General features: G+C 37.7%; 1 protein-coding gene across 7 annotated transcripts in view; it reads right to left on the bottom strand.

Moving 5' to 3' along the window:
• Nucleotides 1-22275, bottom strand: part of AAK1 (AP2 associated kinase 1) — a 179402-nt gene that overhangs the window by 21433 nt on the left and 135694 nt on the right. For 2 of the 7 annotated variants that reach the window (XM_090281462.1, XM_090281468.1), the window contains exons 13-16: nucleotides 19887-20116; nucleotides 18440-18597; nucleotides 16770-16874; nucleotides 10498-10593 (exon numbers count right to left, since the gene is read on the bottom strand). In XM_090281462.1, the coding sequence (XP_090137588.1) occupies nucleotides 10498-10593; nucleotides 16770-16874; nucleotides 18440-18597; nucleotides 19887-20116 (589 nt within the window). Of the gene's footprint in view, nucleotides 1-10497; nucleotides 10594-16769; nucleotides 16875-18439; nucleotides 18598-19886; nucleotides 20120-22275 lie in introns of all 7 variants that reach the window. The other 5 variants (XM_090281461.1, XM_090281466.1, XM_090281464.1 and 2 more) reach the window with 3 other exon arrangements.

Genomic DNA, 22275 nt, shown 5'->3' on the forward strand with positions numbered 1-22275 from the left:
CCCTCTAGAACTCTCGGTCACACCTCTGTCTTTTGGCTTCACTGGGGAGGTGGGGACAATAGGGAATCAACTGGAAGTAAGTAATTCAACAAGAATCTAATTATTTTATTAGTCAGTAGTAAGTCGTACATCAGAGGGTTGAGAGGTACATGTGTGCATGATGTTGTACATGTGCTGTGGGTGAGATGAAATGGGAGCGGGGATGGGTAAGATGCCAGATCTAGGGAGGCTTGTTTTCTGACTGAACCGCAAAGTCACAAGCCACTCACACAGGTAAGCTGTTTGGTCACTGCTGCTTGGGAATACTCAAATACTGGAACTGTGGGAGGGAGGGGCAGAGGACAAAGTAATACGAGGCAGAAAACTGGCAGTGAGAGTACGGGGCTACAGCACCCCAAGGTGGACAGCAAGTGCAAGCACAGCTGCTTTCACCCCCGCTACCCTGGAAGGAAGAAAGGTGCTCAGTTACTCAGTGCTGGTCCCCAGGCACCATTATAACAACATTCATCACCTATACTGGAGAGTTCAATGTCAAACATTTTCATTCATCCTTCATAAAAAACCCTGCGTTTGGAAATACTGCAGAGTTGAGGAGAATGGCGATCAGAGACCGTGAGAATGTGTGACTTGCCCAAAGTCATAGATGGAATGTGGTAGACCCCGGGCTGGACTTCCACATGCTGCCTACAGGGTCTGCCTAGTTCCTTCCACAGGAGGAAGGATCTTCACACAGACACTGTCCCATGTACAATGGTCAAGTTGTAAAAGACATGCTGGCACTGGAAGAAATCTTCAATCTTATCCAATTAGCCTTCTTGTTTGCAGATGCAGAAACCAGCTTCAGAAAGGCCCAGCAACTTGCCTAAGAGCTTGCAGCAAGTACACCACAGAGGCAGCAAGGACTAGGACCCAGGTGTTCTACGCACTGGAGATTCATTCCTTTAACTCATGCCTTGATTGCTTTAAAATGTAAAGTCTCTTGGAAGAGATCACATTTAAAGCTATTATAGGTTCTTTCTGGTCACTGCAAATGAAGAACTTGAGGACAGGACATAAAAGGAGGCATAGGAAAGGCTACAGGAAGCTGACAGTCTACATATCACAGCTTGCAGGCCTCCCGTGTGCATCAAGGCTGGCCTTGATATCCTTCATTTTATGAATTCTGTTGTCTCTCCTATAGTTTTACAAAAATACTCTGAGGCCATGTATCGTGGTGAGTGTGGGTGTGGAAGAACAGTGCAGAGAAGAGGGTGGTGAACTTAGGAAACTGTGCTGGAAGAGTTCGTTAAGATCCAAAATTTCAATCAAGTTCTACATCAGCATATCACAACTTGTTGGTATGTAATAAACAGAAACTTTTAAAAATTTTATATGGATCATGGGAAATGCTTCTCTGAATACAAAGGCCAAACCCACCTTCTGGGTCAGTTCACACTGAAATATACAGAATAAAACCCAGAAATAATTAATTGCATTTTACAATGATTTTATCTTCCTAAGAAACATTTACAACAGCTTCTATTTCCTTTGCGTTAGTATCACAAGTACATGACCCCATCACATCCCATTATGTGAGAAGCAGTGGGCAATTCTGGATAGAAGAAAAATGATCCATTTCTTAGGCTGACTCTGATGTTTTGAAAACTAGCTTCAGAATATAAATGTGTGCTGTGTGTAGGTTGGGGAGAATTCATGGACTTAAGGAGGGTGGGTATTACTTTATCTTTTGTTGTGATGCTACAAATTTGGGGGACTTTAGCTGGGGTCTGCAAAATTCCCCCAAATAAATAAGCAATATGAAAGAGTAAAGGAGCCTGAATTTAAATTAGTTACCTAATTTTTCTAGGCATCAGTTTTCTCTTGTAAATAGAAGATAAAAACTACTTTAAAGGGTTATCAGAAATTAATGGGCATATTTATCAGAATTAATGTGTATGTGTGTATAAATTAAAAAGTGCTTGGTACACAAAAGGAGATTAACTTCTCTTTTGAGGCCTGAGATTACAGTAGTGAAAATGGGTAGAGTTCCATTTTCACTCTCAAACCTTGGCATGAGATCAGAGTAAGCAGAATTCCTTGAATAAAGTGAAATGTGAGAAGGAGGCAGCATGGTCTAACAGAGAGGAAGAAAAGGTACTAAAACAAGAGACCTGGGTTCTGCACTAAGTTTGTATGACACTTTGGCCAAATCATTATCTTTCTCTGGATCTAAGTTTTCTTTACTGATAAAATGAGATAAACTTAAAGGTCCCATATACCTCTAAATGCCAATCATCCAACATGATGGAGAAAGTAGGAACTAGGAACTGGTTACTTAGCAGATGGATTGCTTAGAGATAAAGTTGGAGATCTGAACTGGTAATAGCTACAGGAGAGAACACTCGAGGGTACCTCAGTGATGCAGGCAGGAGGTATGATGACTGGCCCCACGGTAGCAGGTTTGGGAAAACGCAGCGCTGACTAAACACGCTCTTCCACATGCAAGCAGCCCAGACTGACACAGCCAGGAGAGCAGGATAAATAGGTGGGGGAATGTCTAAGCTTGCTCCTCACTTGAAAAAAACAACAAATTCTTATGGTTTAATTCCTTATTACAAAAGCAATACCTGTTTATTGTGGAAAATTTGGGAAATACAGATAAACCAAGGGATCAAATAAGAACTACCCAAATCTAACTTCTAAAGAAAAAACACACTCTTAAGGTTTTACATGAATACCCTCCTAAGCATTTCCTATAAATTCTAATCATTTGATAACTATTTAAGCATACTCATGTTTTCTCAGAATAATTTTTTAGAAAAAAAAAATGCAAAGTCAAAGAGAAAGTAAACTCTTAAAGGTTTTTGTTATCAACTGCCAAATTCCTCCCCAAAGTTGTACTAACTGATGTTCCCACTAGGAGGATCTGAGTATGTCTGTTTTCTTAAACTTTCACCAAGCCTGGGGTGGTGGGGGGTTTTCCATCTTTACCAGTCTGACAGCAGAAGCTGCAGCATCTCACTGTTTCATTATTGGCTCTTCTTATATTCATCACGAGGATAAGCTTTCTAAAAAGTGTATTTACAATACTACAAAGCCACTGTAATCAAAACAGTATGGTACTGGCATAAGAACAGACATATAGATCAGTGGAACAGAATAGAGAGTTCAGAAATAAACCCAGGCCTCTATGGTCAACTAATCTTTGATAAAGGAGGAAGGAACATAAAATGGAGTGAGAAGAGCCTCTTTAACAAATGGTGCTGGGAGAACTGGATAGGGACCTGCAAAAAAATGAAACTAGACCACCAACTTACACCACACACGAGAATAAACTCAAGATGGATCAAAGACTTAAATGTAAGCCGTGACACCATAAAAGTCCTAGAGGAAAACATAGGCAAGAAAATATCAGATATCTCACGTAACAATCTCTTCACGGATACATCTCCTAAAGCAAGAGAAATAAAGGAAAAAATAAATAAATGGGATTACATCAAACTGAAGAGTTTCTGCTCAGCAAAAGAAAACATCAGCAAGATGAAAAGGAAACCAACCATATGGGAAAACATATTTGTCAATGACATCACAGACAGGGGACTGATTTCCAAAATATATAAAGAGCTGATACGACTCAACATCAAGAAAACAAACAACCCAATTAAAAAATGGGCAAGGGACCTGAACAAACACTTCTCCGAAGAGGACATACAGAAGGTCCATAGAAACATGAAAAAATGCTCAACATCATTAGCCATCAGGGAGATGCAAATAAAAACCACAATGAGATACCATTTTACACCAGTCAGAATGGCCATCATCAACAAATCAACAAGCAACAAGTGCTGGCGAGGATGTGGAGAAACGGGAACCCTACTGCACTGTTGGTGGGAATGCAGACTGGTGCAGCCACTATGGAGAACAGTATGGAATTACCTCAAAAGATTAAAAATGGAACTGCCTTTTGAACCAATGACTCCACTACTAGGATTATACCCGAAGAATCTTGAAACCCCAATTCAAAAGAAGTTATGCACCCCTATGTTCATTGCAGCACTGTTTACAATAGCTAAGTGCTGGAAACAACCTAAGTGCCCATCTGTAGATGAGTGGATCAAAAAACTGTGGTACATTTACACAATGGAATACTATGTAGCAGAAAGAAAGAAGGAACTCCTGCCATTTGCAACAACATGGATGGAACTAGAGAGAATTATGCTTAGTGAAATAAGCCAGGCAAAGAAAGAAAAATACCATATGATATCACCTAATACATGAAACTAAAGAACAACACAAACAAAGGAACTAAATAGAACAAAGAGCAGAATAGCAGTCAATAGGGGGGAGGGGAGAGGGAGAGAAGGGGGATAAGTAAGGGAAGGGTTTAATTAAAGAGCCTGTATGAAAGACTCATGGACATGGACAACGGGGAGGGATATGATTGTGGGAGAGGGGGTGGGTTGGGTGGGGGAGAGAAATTGGGGGAAAAGGGGACAACTGTAATTGAAAAACCAAAATTAAAAAAAAATTTAAAAAAAAAATAAATAAAATAAAATAAAAATAAATAAATAAATAAATAAAAAGTGTATTTACTGACAATTTATATTCCATCCCTTACGAACTGTCTCCTCACGTTTTTCTGTTGGTGGTGTTTTCCTATCACATTCCCATTTTGTGTACTCAGTTCTTTCTCAAGTTTCTAGGGTTCCCAAGTAAAAATGAGTCTGGTCAAGAGCTCGGAGAAATCATGGTTAAAAGATTGAGAAGGCCAGCCCTTGAAGAACAGCACATGCAGAGTTAATTAACCTGGACAATGGGAGTGGAGAGTACTTAAAAGACAGGATTGTTAGTACTCTGAAATTAAGGGGGGAGGCAAGAGAAATCATTCTTCTCTTAAACATATGTGGCATTGGTTACTAGGGGGAGAGAGGAGGAAATAGTTTCTAGAGTTGGAGGTCAGAATTAATACATTTCAGATTCTTCTCTTATGCCCTTCCTCTCAAGACTTAGTTATTAAAAATATCAACTACAACGCAAGAAGGTAATCCTTCATAAACCAGTCTAAATTTAATCAAAACCATTTCCTGGTATGAAACTGGGATGTACTGCAAGTTGTGTTGAGAACCAGAACCAAAAGGTCACTGTTTCGATTCCCAGTCAGGGCACATGCCAGGGTTGCGGGCCAGGTCCCTGGCTGGGGGTATGTGAGAGGCAATTGATTGATGTTTCTCTTCTCTCTCTCCCTCCCTTTCCATTCCCTCTACAAATAAGTAAATAAAATCTTAAAAATATATACAAAAAGACAGGACAGGTATGTCTCTTTATATAGGCTAATAAGGCTAAGGGCTTGTTCAAGGCCTATCCCAACCCTAATTAGAAATATAGCCATAAGGAATAAAGCAGGGCTTCATTCAAGCCCCATCAGAAAGGATGATTTGGCTGCTACAGCTTGGTAGCTTTGGAAATTTACATCTTGTCTAACTTAGGGGATAAGCCCTGAAGTCTTGTGATGAGAGATGCTGTTTTTAACATCTAATCACTCTAAATAGATTCTTTCACTGAAAAGCCAGACACTGAAATCTGTTGACGGCTGCAAGTTAGAAGCAAAAGCCAACCATCACGCCCCACTCCAAGTTTATTCTAGAGAATTAAATTTTCAGGAAGATAAACTTTACACAGTAAAGATACATACCGTGATCAACCTTGGACTTTTCAATATCACAAGACAGAAGCTAGAAGTTAGGAAAATGCCAGGCAAATAGCTCTGAGCAGAATGCCTATCTTGACAACAAACCACTTAAAAAACAAACAAACAAACAAAAAAACCCACAGTTCCTCTTGTCTACTTTTTAAGAGATGCTGGAGTGCCATAAACTAAGAGGCACTTTTAAAAAGTTTTTAATTCTAGGAAGAGGCACTTATGGAACAACTAATGCATTCTTGCTTAGTCTGGTGGAACACTGGTGTTGAGAGGTCAGCATTAAAGAGCTACTGTAAAAATCTTCTCCTCAAACTCTTGTGCACTGCTGGTGGACATGTGAAAAGGTATAGTCTCTATGGAAAACAGTATGGCAGTTTCTCAAAATATGAAAAATAGAATTACCATGGGATCCAACAATTTCATTCCTGGGTATATACCCCAAAGAATCTTGGGTCTTGAAAAGATATCTGCACCCCCATGTTCAACAAAGCATGATTGACAACAGTCAAAAGATGGAAACAACCCAAGTGTCCACCAACGGATGAACAGATAAACAAAATGTAGTATATACATTTAATGGTATATTACTCAGCCTTAAAAAGAAAGGAAATTCTGACATATGCTACAATACAGATGAACCTTGAGAATATTATGTTAAAGGAAATAAGCCAGTCACAAAAAGACAAATATTGTATGATTCTACTTATATGAGGTACCTAGAATTATCAAATTCATAAACATAAAGTAGAATGATGGTTGCTAGGGGCTGGGGGGGGAGGGAGAAATAGAGATTTATTGTCTAATAAGTACAGAGTTTCAGTTTTGCAAGATGAAAAAACATTCTGTGGGTAGATGATGGTGATGGTAGCAAAACAATGTAAATGTACTTAATGCCACTGAACAATCCACTCTAATATGGTAAATTTTGTGTTATGTATTTCTTATCACAATTAAAAAAAATAAATGATAAATCTTTCTACTAATTTTCAGAGAAAATTTCTCTATTTTTTTAACTGTATTTTAAAGCTTTGGTACAACCTCTGGCTTATCTATGCCCTAATGTAACTAGAAGGCAAAATATGTGAAAATACAGCATATAAGCATCAGTGAAATACTTTTAAGATTCACTAGAGTTAGGCTTCATTTGGCAGCCCTGTGAGCACCCAAATGCTCATGGCTGTGATTTTTTTACACCAGATTTTCTAAAAATAAAAAAAATATATATATATATAAATATATATATATATATTTGTTTTATTATGCTTTGGAAAATAAAAATGCTACTTGAGAAACAAATCCAATTATTTGGTGCCCCTTCATCTACAGTTTAACAATCATTAAATCAAAAAAGTCTACTTTAATGGCTTTCCGTTGGGCAAAGGTCAAAGGTGTAATTTAGAGCAAGTCTAATTTCTGTAGGAGAAGAATATGACTAAGACTTTATGATAGCTAGGTTTGCCCCACTGGAAATAAGGATTCAGGAACAAAGTTGTTACAGCATTTCCTATTGTTATACTAATTTGAAGTTCATAAAACAACTTCAAATACATGACTTCATCTGAACCTCACGAGCGAGCCACTCCACAAGATAGGTTTTAATATTGCAAATTTTGAGGAAGAGAGCACTGTTGAAGTGATTTGAGCAAAATTACCTAGCTACTAAGTGGCTGGAACCTAGGTCTTATAAGTTCAAATCTATTTTTATATTTCCCTAACCCTTATATTTAGCTCTCTAGTGAAAGGCTTTATTGATCTGGGAACTGTCCCAAAGACAAAGAAACATTCACGGTCAGGGGATGTGGGCCATGAAAAGGAGTGTGTGGAACAGCCCAGCCACGACAGCACCAAGGCTTCAAGTCCTCCCCTGGAAAATGAGATTATTACTCAACATACCCACCAGTCAGTATAATTTGTAGGATCAAAGGCAATTATACGTGGAAATGTTTTAAAAGCATAAAATAAAACGCCAAGTCATTAAAAGGCATATGTTTGCCAGGAGACTAAGATTTCATGATTCTTAGCAACAGGAAGGCTGAGTATGGAAGGTAAGCACGTACGTAAAACAAAACTAAGCAACCAAAAAACCTAACTGCTGCCCACAGTGGGCTGGGGGTAGTGCCAAACTGGTTGCTTATGGGGAGGAGGGGAGACAAACTTGCAGTTTGCTGAGGCACCAGAGACCCTAAACTCTCAGCCCTTTCCTCACTCAGGCAGTTCAAGTCACTAAGGAAGGATATAGGGGCTCTGGATAAAGAAACTATATAACTGAATTGTGCTACAGGCTGAAGATCAAAAGAAATAAAATAATCAAAGACACAGCGGTAACATACCATGCTTAGCCCAAATTCTGGAGGGTACCATAAGAGGCTGGAGCTGGACAATCTGCTGAGTCTAGTTACTATATTCATCCTGGGGTTTGGCAGCTCCCTGACACTGTGGGATGTGCCTTCATTATACAGCCTCCAACAACGGGTGGGAGGCCTTGCTGGTGCTTGGCAGAGGCATAGATGGAAGGCTGCGAAACCAGTAGCCTGGTGTTTGGGAGTTGGGGTCAGAAATGGAGAGTAATGGAGCTACCAAAAGCCTCTTGGCCTCAGGTTTTACTTCATTCATTCACCCAATGTGCAAATATTCATTGAGTGCTGGCTGACTCTACCTGGCAGAGTTCTCAGTGCTGGTGATACAGTGATGAATCAAGACAGCAAAGTCCCTTCCTTAGGACACTAACATTTTTGTGAAGAAAGTCAATGAACAAATGAAAACAGACAATGTCTTGATAAATACTATGAAGAAAAAAAGTCAGGGGGTGTGACTGAGAGTGCCTGTGGGACCAAGATAGGCCTTTCTGAGATGAGACCTCAATGTCGAATGACAGAAGGAAGAGGGTTGGAGGAAAAGCTTTCCAGGCAGAGCACCAGCAAGTGCAAAGGCCCTGAGGTGAGAACAAGCTTAGCCTCCTAAAGGAAAGACTGGGGGGAGAATGCTACGAGCTGAGGTTAGAAGAGTTGCCAAGGGCCAGATTAGTTAGGGCCTTGCAGGTTACGGTAATAAATCTCGACTTTACACTCAGTGATATGGGAATTCACTGGAGTACAAAGCAGTGATATGTCTGATTTATGTCTTCAACAGATGAATCTGGTCTGACAGATCAAAAAACAAGACACTCCTGAATTCTCTATTAGAATGTTCCATTTTAATAGATTTTCCATTAAAGCGCAAGAGTGGGTCATGGCTTAATAGGTATTAAAATGTATACCAGTGATACTTGAGCAGGAGCCCACCAGAATGAGAGAAATGTGGAGAATCAGGAGACAAGAAAGATAATTAAGGAAGGCAAGGATAGCAGCCAGCTGGCTCTGTGGCTCCCAGGCTTATGTTCACAACCCTTCAAAGTTTATCTCTACAACCTGGAGTTGATATCCTGAGACACCTGGTGCATGTGCCTGGCCCCTCACCCTTAATTCAGAGGGCTCCTGTGACAGCTCCAGAGGACAGCTACTGGCCTGTGGACCTTCATCCTCTGGCCTGTTCCAAGAGGCCACCCTTCCAGCTTCCACAGCCCATGAACTATCTAGGTATGAGCAATGCAAGAATGAACCTGAAGGGATGTCAAAGGAAGAATGCCTCAATAATCCCTTTTTCTTGTCTGATCTCATAACTGCCACAAGAGGGAGGAAAATGAGGTCAGTGGGACCCATCTTGAGTTTGTAGCCCATACCTTTCCAGCCTTCTGCTTGAAACTGGCCTGTCTAGGTACTGAAAGATTTGACTTCTTTCTTCTCTTTTCTTTAACAACTCTTTACCGAATCTTTCCTCAGTGGTTTTAGATATTTTCAACCTACATCCAGGTGCAACAAACTATAATGTTACATGATACTACTTGATCAAGGCAAGTTTTTGCTTCCTCTTTAGAAGGATCAACAAACTGCCTAAAGAAATAAAAACTGTCTTGGTATCCTAAGTATGCTCTTAGTAGAAAAGTGGTATGTTTATCACAATCACTTCCAGTCTTGAGGCAATCAATCAAATACCTTTAACATTTTGAGAAAAAACAAAATCAAAACAGATCCTATCAGTTTAAGACCAAGAATCACCAGGGGTAAAAATGGGAGAAAAGGAAAAGTATCAGAAGCAAAATGACCACCAGATGCTTCTAAGGAGCTGGCTCTATTTGCTTTTTCAGAGAGACTAATTAAGAGAGATGAGAAAAGTGGCTTCTGTTCCTCACACCACATTCTTCTCTCCCCAAAAGGATGGGGAGGAGAGCAGAAAAAGAAATCTTTGGCATTCAGAAACTCCAAATGGAAAGCATCAAATTATGTTTCAAGAACTGTTGAAATCAGAACACACAACCATTTCTTACCCTTTTAGACTGCTTATTTAAAAATCAGGGTATGGTAGACATAAAGGCTTGTTCAAATTCATGCAGTCCAACTTACTCCACTGATGAAGAGTCAAGCCCAGGAGGTTTTCAGGGAGTGAAAGAGCCAGTAAGGGAACACGGGTCTCCTGACTCAAATTTCCAATCAGCTTTTATTATGCATGTTTATATTATAAAATAAAAGTATATTACAGGAAAATAGAAACTGGACAGGAAATCACCCATTATCTAATCATCATCCTGTAACCACTATTCTCATTTTGTTCCTTCTATCACATGCTTATAGCCACACACTGCCCCACCCCCATGTTGTTATAATAATATTGGACGACTATGGAACTCTGATCCTTTTCATGGAGTGTCTAAAACAACTCTCAAGAGACTCTGGGAAATAAGCATCAAGCTGGTTAACCTCAGATCAGTTCTATTTACCTACCTGGTGCATCAGGTACTTGGAGAGGAATGAAAGGATCAGAGACGCTTAGAAGTGGGAGGCTAGAATCCACAGTCTGCCCACCCTTCCTTTTTTCAGCTGGAGTTGGTTGGAGCGGAGGGAAGGGTCAAGGAGAGGAAAGAAAAGAAAGAGAAAAGCAGAAAATATCAAGTAAATCTGGATAAATTTACCATCTGTTAACCCAACAGCTCAAATTACAGAACAAGTCTAAACTCAGAGGTAGAATAAAGAGGAATGAGTGGATATAATCCAGTGTAATGGCAAAGTATTATGAGATATATAATCTAGTCTTTGCAAAATATAAGATGTGATTAGTAATAAAACTAGGATATTCACACATCTGATATTCCACTTTAGTATGTGGAAGCCCATGGCAATCTCTTTCAGAATTCCTATAGCAATTGCTGTCCATATTACACATTTTGGCATATAAACAAACACTGTTTTGTAATCTAACAGATATATAGATACTGCCTACATACCCAATACTCTCTTGATCTTGCTGTATCACCAAATGTCTAATATAGTGCTTGGCAGGCAGACAGACAGGAAAAGACAGAAATAGATTTCTTGCCTCCTGCAAGGTTAGACAACTCCTAACCTCTGGACTTCATCTAACATACTATTAGCATTTATTATATATTTGGTAAATTTATAGATTTACAGAAATCTATGTATCCTATGGGATATTAGAGTTTGAAGGGATCTGAGGATCTTCTAGAACAATTTTCTTATTTTCAAGAAAAGAAAAGAAAACCCAAAGGTTAAGAGATTAGCCAAAGACCCACAAGCAGACCCAGGATAGGAACACAGGCTTCCTTGTTTCTACTTTACTAACCTTTACATTTCATTTTAATATTCAGTTTGTTCATTAAGTAAAATCTCATTTTGCCTTCTATAAAGTGGGTTTTAAAAATACTTTTTATTTTCAAATAATTATGAAATCACAGGAAGTTGCTATACATTGAGTCCCATAAACCCTTCAAATAGCTTCCTTCCATGGTAAGATCTACAGTCGCAGTACAGTAGCATTGACACTGGTATACTGGACTTTACCCAGTTTTTACATGCACTCATTTGTCTGTATATGCATACAATTGCTTGCAGTTGGATCCTGTGTATAGACTAGCATAAACATCACCACCACAACAGTACAGAACCGTTCAAGCAAACAGAAGAATGCTCTTGTACTCCTTCAAAGTCATACCGCCTCTTTATTCCTGTGCCTATGCCTCGGAATCCACGAATCTGATCTCAAGCTATAATTCTGTCATTTGGGGAATGTTATTACAGTGGTTTTGTTGTTGTTGTTTGTTTGTTTTTTTACTAAGCTTCCTTAAAGGTAGACAAAGAAAAAGGTAAAATCACCATTCTTAAGTCTCTGAAATATTTTTAAATGAGACACAATGGAATATATTTAAAGAGGACAAATTACAAAGCTAAATATATAGTATAGTTCATTTTTTAAAAATGTATAAGTGCAGAAATAAAATTATGGACATAAATATCATAAAATGTCAGCAATGCTTTCCTCTTGAAGTGGGATTGTAAGTTCTTTTATCTTGCTTCTTTCAGCTTTTAGTCACTTTTCCAAAACTTCACAAATGAATGTACGTAAACAATAACTTCGCAACAGAAAGATATTTTAAATAAAGAGGCACAATGTCAACTTTTAAACACCTGTCTCAGATGTATGAATACAGTTCATCCACACTTCTACAGTTTCTATCATAAAAATGTTTAAAATAATCCTTCGCCCTCCTCCCCAATTCATTACCAAATTCCCTGATTATTTCCTCGCTTGGTCAGTCACAAGGTTAAAGTCAGAGAATGGTTTGAGCTTGATCACGAAACTCATAGAAAATGGTACTTCCCTATACCAAGTATGAATAAAGATACATTAATGTCTAGGACTTAAATATAATTTTCTTTCATTTGGAAAGAAAGTGTCACAAAAAAACAAACTTTCACTCCACAAACAAGAAAGAAGGGAAAATACCAACTATTCATAAAAAAGACTAAATAAAATGAGGGAAATATCAAGATGTTTTATAATGTTCAGAAAAGCTTAGTGCCACTGATTTACAAGACTCTTGAGATGTAGTTATTATTATAACTTCTGAGCTGGGCTTCCCAGGTATAAATCTCTATTCTGTAATTCTGCAACTGTAGCTTTGGACAGCTCATTTAACCTCTTGTGGGCTATTGTGAGGATCACCTAAGATAATGTGGAGAAAAAAAAAAAAAAAAAGCACTTATCCAGTGGATTTGGCATATAGTATGTTCTTACTATATGCTTGCTACAATATTAATGTCATAACTTTCTCAAATATGTGTTTTTAAGTCCCTTAAAAAAAATACTGCCATTTACAGACTCCAAAGTAAGCAAAAGCAAAAACAAAAAACAACTTAAAAAAAAAATCAAAATTTATACATCTAAATAAAGAACAAAACATAACTGTGTTTTGTATGCTAAGTAAGAGTTAGACATGAAAACTGGGAGTAAATGGAAATGGTTAGGAACCTCTGTCTTTAACAATGGTGAATCTAGCCCCTGACCAGCATGGCTCAGTTAGTCGAGTATTGTTCTGCAAAGCAAAAGATCGCCAGTCTGATTCCCAGTCAGGGCACATGTGGAGGTTGCAGGCCTGGTCCCTGGTTGGGGTGTGTAGGAGAGGCAACCGATCAATGCTCTGTAACATACTGATGTCTCTCCCTCCCTTCCTCTTTCTCTAAAAATAAATAAATAAAATCTTTTTTTTTAAATGGTGAATTTATGCTTCCATCCTTTGGCAAAAAGCAACCCCTTTCATTTATTCAATAAATCTGTACTGAGTCAAACACTGTACTAAATGCTGAGATTCAGCAGCAAAGAAGACTTCTAGAGCTTATTCTACAACATATTATATGAGACATTAAAACAGCAAATCTCTATGTAGTTACTAAGAAAAAGCAAAACAAATATATATAATTAATATAGATATATATAAAGAAAAACTGTAATTCTATTGTATTTTTAAAAATTTTAAACTGCAGATCATTTTGTAGGAAAATATTACTAAATATGCCCCATTAATTGGCAGAAAACCTGAGAGAGGAAGTTTTCTAGAGCAAGAGGGTTGGTGTCCCAGCTCTGCCACTTACTAGCTAGCAATGTGATCCTGGAAAAGACACAAGTCTATGCTCACTTGCCACAACTGTAACTGATGTAGGGATGACCTACCAACCTCAAAGCATTGTTGAGAGGGTCCAGTCAGATAATATTCTTGTAGGTCAAATGAGAAACTAGGGGAAATGTTTACAAGAGATGATAGATGATGAGCTCCTATTAATTAATAAGAACAAAATGAACGCAATACATTTAAAAAATGCAAGAGGCATGAACAATACAAATCCCAAAAGAAATAAAAATGTCCGGTAAACAACGTCCCTTGTCTGCGATCCCTGAACTGAGCTAGGTGAAGAAATGAAAAGAAAATTACTAACATTCATTACTCAAAAAAAAAAAAAAAAAATCTCACCAGAGAATACATTTATTGATTTGAGAGAGAGGAAGGCAAAGAGGGAAAAACATTGATGTGAGAGAAAGACATCAATCAGTTGCCTCCCATAAGTATCCTGACTGGGGATGAACCTGCAGCCTTGGTATGTGCCCTGACCAAGATCGAACCCACACCTTTTTTTGTGGGATGCTGTTCCAACCAAATGAGCCACCTAGCCAGGGCCTACCGTTCATTATTGTTTGATATAAATTTGTATAGCATTTTTGAAGGGCAATTGGAAATATGTACCAAAAGCCTTAAAATATATTATCTTCTGATTTAGCAAATAATGTACTAGAAATTATGTTAAAAAATTATAAAGGATATAAACAAAAATTTAGCTTCAAGAATGTTTATGTGGTAAAAAATTAGTGATAACCTAAATGTTCATCAAAGGAGATATTAAATACAATGTTACTATTCTTTTATTAAGAATCATGTTGTTAAAAAAAAAAAAAAGAATCATGTTGTAGATCAGTATTTATTGACATAGAAAGCCACTAATTCCCATAGAATATTTATAAAATTAATAACAAACTGGTCGACAGGAAGTCCCTCCATAATACCTCAAAGCAAAAACTGCATTCACCATATTTTCACAATGCAATTAACCCTTTGAGTGCCAATGTCGCTGTGAGCTACGCTGACAAATTTTCCCAAAAGTGCCAATGTCTCTCCCAGCGACTCATTTTTCGATGGCTATAAATGTAAATAACAATGAAATAATTAATATTTTATGTTTTGTTCTTTTTCTTTGTACCTCAGGTTATATATTGATATAGCTTTTTGTCATGTTGATCCAAATTTCAAATTTTTACGCTTGTTCAAATGCTGATATATTAATTGTTATAATTTTTACTTACATTTTAAATGGTCCCTTTAATTTCATTTATCTCTGCAATAATCTTCAAAACTCTAGGCAGTGTGCATGATAAGGAAGCTTTTGCTAATGGACATTTTCATTGCTTCATGGTATAGCATTAGCATTTTGTTTATAAACTGTTTTTCACTGTTGATATCTATTGATATATGCCTCTAGTGTGAATGCCATTTGTGTTCATTTTTTTTTTTTTGGTATGTTATGGAGTTCTCTTTTTTTTCAAAAATTTATGCAATATTTGCCATACTTGTTTGTTATCCATGTTGCTATGTGTTTTTACAAATTATAATCATAAGTTTTATATTATGCCATATATTATACTTCAAAAGCCATAATGAAGGAAAGAATTTATTTTTCAAAAATATTTGTTATAATAAATTTTGATGCAATAAATTTTTTGCTAAATTGCATCAAAGAACACTGCTTACAAAAGAAGAGTGTATTTACTGTATGTTGTGAAATTTTATTATGAATAATAATGTTTTTATAGACATTTTTCATAAACTGCATTTCTCAGCAAAATAGCCTGGCATTTCTCACACAAATTTTAGCAATTATGCATGGCACTCAAAGGGTTAAAATGTATGTGAAGTAACTCTTGGGTAAAGAAGAAATCAAAACTATAATTTAAAAACATCCATAAAATGAGAATAAGAGAACATTATATATCAAATATTATGGAATGACAGCCAAAATTCTAACCAGAAATAAATTTATGATATTAGAAAAACTAGTAACACACCTAAAGAAAGCAAGAAGAATATATAAGGTTAAAAGCAGAAGTTAGTCTAACTTAAAAGAAGTATATCAATTTTAGAAGTATATCAAATTCAATTTCCTACAGATATATTCAAAACCTCATACCAAGTGCTGAGGAATTTATAACAGTAAAACACTCACATCAAATTAATGTTTAAAGAGGTACTTAGTTAAAACACATTAAGATATATCCATATAAAGATATTTAATACAGATACTTTAAAAGTTATATTTTAGAAGCTTCTTTAATAATATGGGGGAAACATGCCAGATTTATTAAGTGAAGTAAGTTTTAAAATATGACTATAAAGATGTACATTTGAGTTTTAAGCTGAGGTCCAAAACTGTAAAACAAAATTATGGTCACTTGTATTTTCATGAGGGAGAAGAACTATAAGTTTCATCAGATTCACAAAGATATCTGTCTGTGATCTTAAAAAGGTTAAATGCCACTAATAGACGTCAAAATAATATCCCTGTGCTAATGTCTCAGTGGTGAGAGCATGGGATTTTAACTTTATTCTCTATGCTTTTCTATAAGTTACAAACTTTCACATAATAAATATGTATAATTTTTATTAATAAAGAAAAAACTCATTTTTATCATTGCTTCTCTAACTTTAAAAGTCTCACTTAAAAAGATACCTCTCTTCCCTGTAAGCACGGACACATTCACAAAAAAAAAACAGCTTACCAGTCTCAGACACAGGACAGAACATCTAATTCTTAGAATTTTTCAAGTCATTCCAAAGAACCTAAGCAATTACAAGAGATGAACTGCTTGATATTCCTTAAACTTAGAAATATATGCTTAAAACATGTCCATGGACTAGACAGAACAAATCCTGTATATTACTGCCAGATCATCCTGTTATTTTAATTGGAAGTGATTCCAAATCTTTTTTTAGCCTTATCTTTTTTTTTTTTTTTTTTAATGAAAACCTTTTGAATAAAGGAAAATATGTTACCACAAGGATTTGGAGCTCAAAGGCTTGCTGGAGTTATCTGTGAGGTGGGAAACAGTGTGAAGGTGACGACGGTGAGTCTGTGTTTCAGGTGTTTGCCATACTAACCGGTTCCCGCAGGAAACGAAGAAGTGGCAAAAGCATCACTCTGTGTTGGTTGAAAGCCCGGGATCAAACTCTCAGCTGAGCCTCCAAGCTTCTCAGGATGTTTGCCTGGAAGGACGAAACATCACTCAGTTCATTCCAGCAGAATCCCATGACAAATCCCCAGGGCACTCTCTGAACTGACTTTTAGACACGACTCCGTTTTCACTGCATTATGGTGACACCTCAGCCATTCAGAGGTCCTTGAGTAGTCACTGCAACAATTGAAAGAAGAGCTGAGAAATGAAGGCGGTTTTCAGAATCAAAAGAGAGAGCACATCAGTTTTGCAAGAGGAAAAGAGTTCTGAAGATTGGCTGCACCACAATGTAAATGTAATTAACACTACTGAACTGTAGTGGTGAACTGTAAATGGTTACAATGGTAATTTCTATGTCATTTTACCAAACTAAAAAATGAATAAACAATTGCAAAAGAGGTAGCTAAAGCCAAAGCTCCAAAGTTGAAACATATTACTCAGAGCAGAATGCCTATAGCCCTCACTCAGTGTATTTATTTTTGTATGATGAGTTTGATGATCTGTTTTCTATGTTGGAAGCAGTTTAGGAGAGCAAATAAGAAGACAGTGGTGGAAGTGGCAACAGTGAGAGGTTGTGAGGGAGGGGCACAATGACAGCAGCTTAATGTGAAAGCCAACAGCTGAACAACAAGAGGCAGGAAATTATTAAAAACAGACAAAAGGATTAAAAAAACTTGGGCAGGTCACTTAATTGAGTGCAAAATACTACAGTTTTCAATAGTCCTAAAGCTATGTCTTCTAAAGACTAGCCAATGACTGGCACACAACAATGAAGTAATTTGACAAGTCATCAGAGAAAGTTAAATCCTACACCCTATCTTCTGTCTGAAAAGTCAAGAAAGCGATACAAATTTTTAAAAGACATCTGTAAAATAATAGTTAAAGCTAAAATGTTTGGTCAAAATTCTCTTGGTTCTGATCATTCCTTTACCCTGTGCTCTTGTCTACACTGAGATACTCTTTTTTCGAACTGTATCATATTGTAGAATTTTCCTAGAGTTTGTGTTGTCGTTTCCCAAGTGTGTGTGTCTATCTCCTGTCTTCCAAATTAGACTGTGGGTTTGCAGGTAGAGATGGCACCTTCTATTTATTTGATCTCCTCAATAGTAATATATTAAATAAAATTCTGAATGTAGTTAAAGATTCAGTTTCTGGGTGAGGAGGGCACTCTCATGGGTAAGCAGGTATAACTTTCTGGGACAAAAGAACCCCAATTAGTACAAGGGAACCATCACCCTCCTATGAGAAGTGACCATGCCTGACACTCTCATCCCATCTATGCTACCAATCTTTCCTAAAACTTTCCCCTTCTCCTTGCTCCCACTACAACAGACCAGGATTTCCTGATGATGACGAATTTAGTGCTCTGGTAAAAATACAAATTGATTTGCATTCATACTTCAAAATCACATTGTAAGATATAAAAATGTCAAGTCACCTGAAACTAATATAACCATTACAAGATAATATACCAACTATACTTGGATAAAAAAAATAAATTAAAAAAATCAAACCTTTGAGGGACCCAAGCCTACATTTTTACCTGCATCCCTCTAAAGGTAAGATTCAAGGATCTCAAAGACACCAATTCCTTACCTTCCCCCAGCTTGGCAAAGTCTTTGTTCAGCAGTTCTTCAGCGGTGAGTTTGGAGAAATTGTCATCATCAAAGGGATTCCACGTAGAACCTTCTGAAGGATTATAAACATTTTGCTGGGAGGTCCGAGGAGAGCCTGATGGAGTGGTGGTTGCAGACCTAGGTAGGTTCCCACCCCCACGAAATTAAAAAACATGTAAAAGTTGAAAAGGGTCAATCTATTTTCTCTGTTTCAAGATCAAATTCTCTTCTGAATCAAACCATTATTTCCCACAGTGGTTTTCTAAAAGGGCTTTCTGCAGCAACTGGACAGTTTCCACAGACCTCATTCCACTGTGTAAAATAAACGTCTCCATTTCCTTTACGGTTCACTACCTCCCATTACTTCTTTAACCTCTTGCTTAGATATTTGGACTCGTCTGCAAATCCTTTCAAGATCCCAGAGCAACCTATTCTTATGCTTGTGCATCTTACGGTCCCCACTGTAACCACAATAACAGATCCAGACGGGCTGGGACTGATGCCTGTTCAAGCAGCCTCCCATCTGTCGGATCCAGCATGCATAAAACTAAGAGCCACCATGAGGGGTCACCACCACAGTTAAAGAGAAATAGAGTTACCACTATCTCGTGCTTCTAGGTAGCATCACCTAATTTTATTCTAAGACTCTCTTGATGAGCTTTGCAATTTAGTTAATGTTAAAATTTTTAACTTTAGAGTACAAGGTTCCAAGAAAGCTGAGGGCCTGAAATTGCATCTAGTCCACAGTCATTCATTGCAATCTACTTTGGTTCAGGCTCAGAGCCAGTCATTGGATTTACAAAGGTTGATTAGGACATAATCCTTGTCTTGGAGGAATTCTTAAGGCTAGGTCAGCAAGAAATACATATAAATAATGATAATACAATATGATACATGCACAACAAAATTATGAATGACACCAGAGGAAGGGCCAAAGAAAAGATAGCCTCTGGCATGGACCTTGATGAATAAATAAGCATTTCCTTGGTGGACAAGGAGGACAGTGCAATTAAGGGAGAGGGTATAGGAAGAACAAAGCACTTGTGAAGATGGAGAATGAGAAGCCCTCTGATGTCACACATAGGCCTTGGTCTGTTAACCAATGAGTTCGGATATTATCCCACAGGCAAAGGGGAGCCAATGAAAGATTTTCAGCATGAAAGCTTGATCAGATCAAGAATTTAGAAAATACTCTATAAAGCATGGAATAGATGAAAAAATGGAAACAGTGAGGCAAGTAGGAAATTATTTCTTAAGATCAGTATGGTTTATACATTACAGGAAAATTCAGTTCCTTACTAAACACAGAAGCACAACACTGCATATACATCTACACATATGTACATACATATGCAAAGAATCACAGTATCAACCTATGGCTCACTTTGTCCACAAAGTAAGAAGAATAAAGGAGAAGCATCACATACTTGGATTTATTGAGACTGGCCTCAGCTGCAGCTGCCTGGAGCAGCTGGGTTGATTTGCTGGCAGGGACCCCAAAGACGGCACTGTGGGTTACGTCACTGAGAATCCGCCTGTGTCCAGCGCGTTGGGTCTTGGGGGATGATGGAGGTGTAAGAGATCCAAGTTTCTGTCCTTGGACAGTAGGAGGTGGGGTTGTCTGAACCGTTGGCTGTTGTCTTACTGGGGCTTGAATCTGCTAGAAAGAGATGAAAATGTTCCAAAACAAAGGCAAAAGGAAAAACAAATAGACAAACATAACAAAAATGCCACATGAGAGCTAACAGAACTCAAATGGCTGAGTTTTTCAGTAGCACCCAGAAAGAAAAAAAAAAACCTACGCTTTGATGATCTGAACTACAACTTTGGGGCTCACATCAGCATGGTATTTATCCCCCAAAAACCTCTGGAATTTATAAAAAATTGTGTACTTATTCTTACATTGTTTAAATTTCAGTCACCTTCAAAGAACTCTCCATTTGATGCAATACATCTATCAAGACATTTTTCCCACTGTTTAAAACAGTTTTTGAACTCGCCAATTTTGATGCCTTTTAGTGCTTCTGCCATTTTTTGTTTCACCTCTTCCATGTTGGCAAAACTTTTCCCCTTGAGGACTTTTTTCATCCAGGGAAACAAACAAAAAAAAATAGTAAGTCACTTGGGGCGAGATAGGGTGAATAGGGAGGGTGGGGCATGGGGCTCATACATTTTTGGTCAAAAATTGCTGAACACTCAGTGCCGTGTGGGCAGGTGTGCTCAAGTCATCCATCATGAAATGGGAAAACATATTAAGAGTCTTCAAAAAAAATTCACTGAAGCCGAATGTAACCTCTCACAACAATGCCAGGTGGTACACTGATACAGATGGGTTCCTAGGACACTCACCTAGTGGGTGAAAGCCTGTACTTCAAGAGGCCCGTCCTCCAGAAGATAATTCTGTTTTTGGGTTCCTCATTGTAAATTTCAATCTTCATCAGCAACAATAGACAGGGTAACCATATGTAATTTAGCCCAAAGGCTAATGCTACAGAAGCTATTCCTAGATCTAAAGATTGAGAACATATCCTAAAGAACCACTTTCTGCCTCTGGGATCACATATGAACTTGTTTAGAATGTCTCCAAATGACAGGCTTTAAGTATTCTACAACCACAGTCAGAAGCCAAATCTTTGGCTAAAATAATTTGAGCTGAATAATTTCTGCTAAGAGAAAACTGACACTCTGACATAGCTCAGACTACTAGTTAGGAATAAGTTTGGTAGAATTCCACTGTGATTAATAAATTGAAGTGTTTTATTTCTGTTTTTGTTGTTGTCGATACTCTTTATTTCATTGATAGGATGGGTCTACAATAGTCTATGTGGCAACCCCTGAGAAAATGAACAGCACTGGAGCAGTGGGATTAACTTGTTCTAACCATCAGTTTGGAAATTGCATTAAAGAACGAGAGAGAGATTATAACAAGAAGGAAGAAAAAATTTACAAGTCCTTGATGATTATTGAATTTCGATTGTAACTTAAAAATTTTTTTAAAAATAAAATATATGTAAAATAAATGCCCATGGTAATAACTGAGCTAATAGCACAAGAACCCTTGAGATGTGAGCCATTTTCAAGAGGCAAAACAAACTGTCAGCACAGAAAAAGAAGGAGGGGGAACATCCTTGTGGCCACATGGTTAGTCTTTAAGCATAAGTCACAATCTGCAAAGTGCTATATCAAGAAAATGAACAAAAAAATAATGTTAAGAAGGCCATCTAACAGTTTTCCTTAATTCTATCAACCCAAGATAAAATGGCTTAGAGTATTAAGTGTCTCAGATATTTCTCCCTTCCCTCCAGCCTCTCATCTCTGATTAAAGCTGCCTCTCCATGCTTCAACTCAGTTCCCACATTCTGTGGCTTCAAGCATAGCCCCTGAAAGAGATTAGGGAAACCAGTGTACAGCAACTTGGGCCAGGATGCTGGCAACCTGAGGTTTCCTGTCCTCACATTGACTCAGATTTCAAATTTTGTTGAGGCAGGCTCCATGCATGTGTGAGCACACAGTCACTTCAACAATAGGCTGAATGATACAATGTAAGGGTCTAGCATCAATCAAACTATGTTTAGAGGGTAAAGCGACACCTCTAAGGGAGAAACACAGTGCTCTGAGAAGACCAGAGCTCCAGCTTCACAATTTCCTCACGGATCCAGGGTTGCAAGAGCCAGCCAAAAGCCAGTTCTCCTAGAGACCAGACAAAATGCAAGGACAGAACTAGATTTACTTATTTCTTGAAGTCTGAAAAGAGTACTTAACTGTTGAGTCCAGACTACCTGGAGAATATTTCTCCTCCTCTTGCCTAGGAGAGGT

The sequence above is a fragment of the Furipterus horrens genome, unplaced genomic scaffold (genome assembly GCF_987537825.1).
Source record: "Furipterus horrens unplaced genomic scaffold, mFurHor1.1.pri manual_scaffold_6, whole genome shotgun sequence".
Taxonomy (NCBI): Eukaryota; Metazoa; Chordata; class Mammalia; order Chiroptera; family Furipteridae; genus Furipterus; species Furipterus horrens.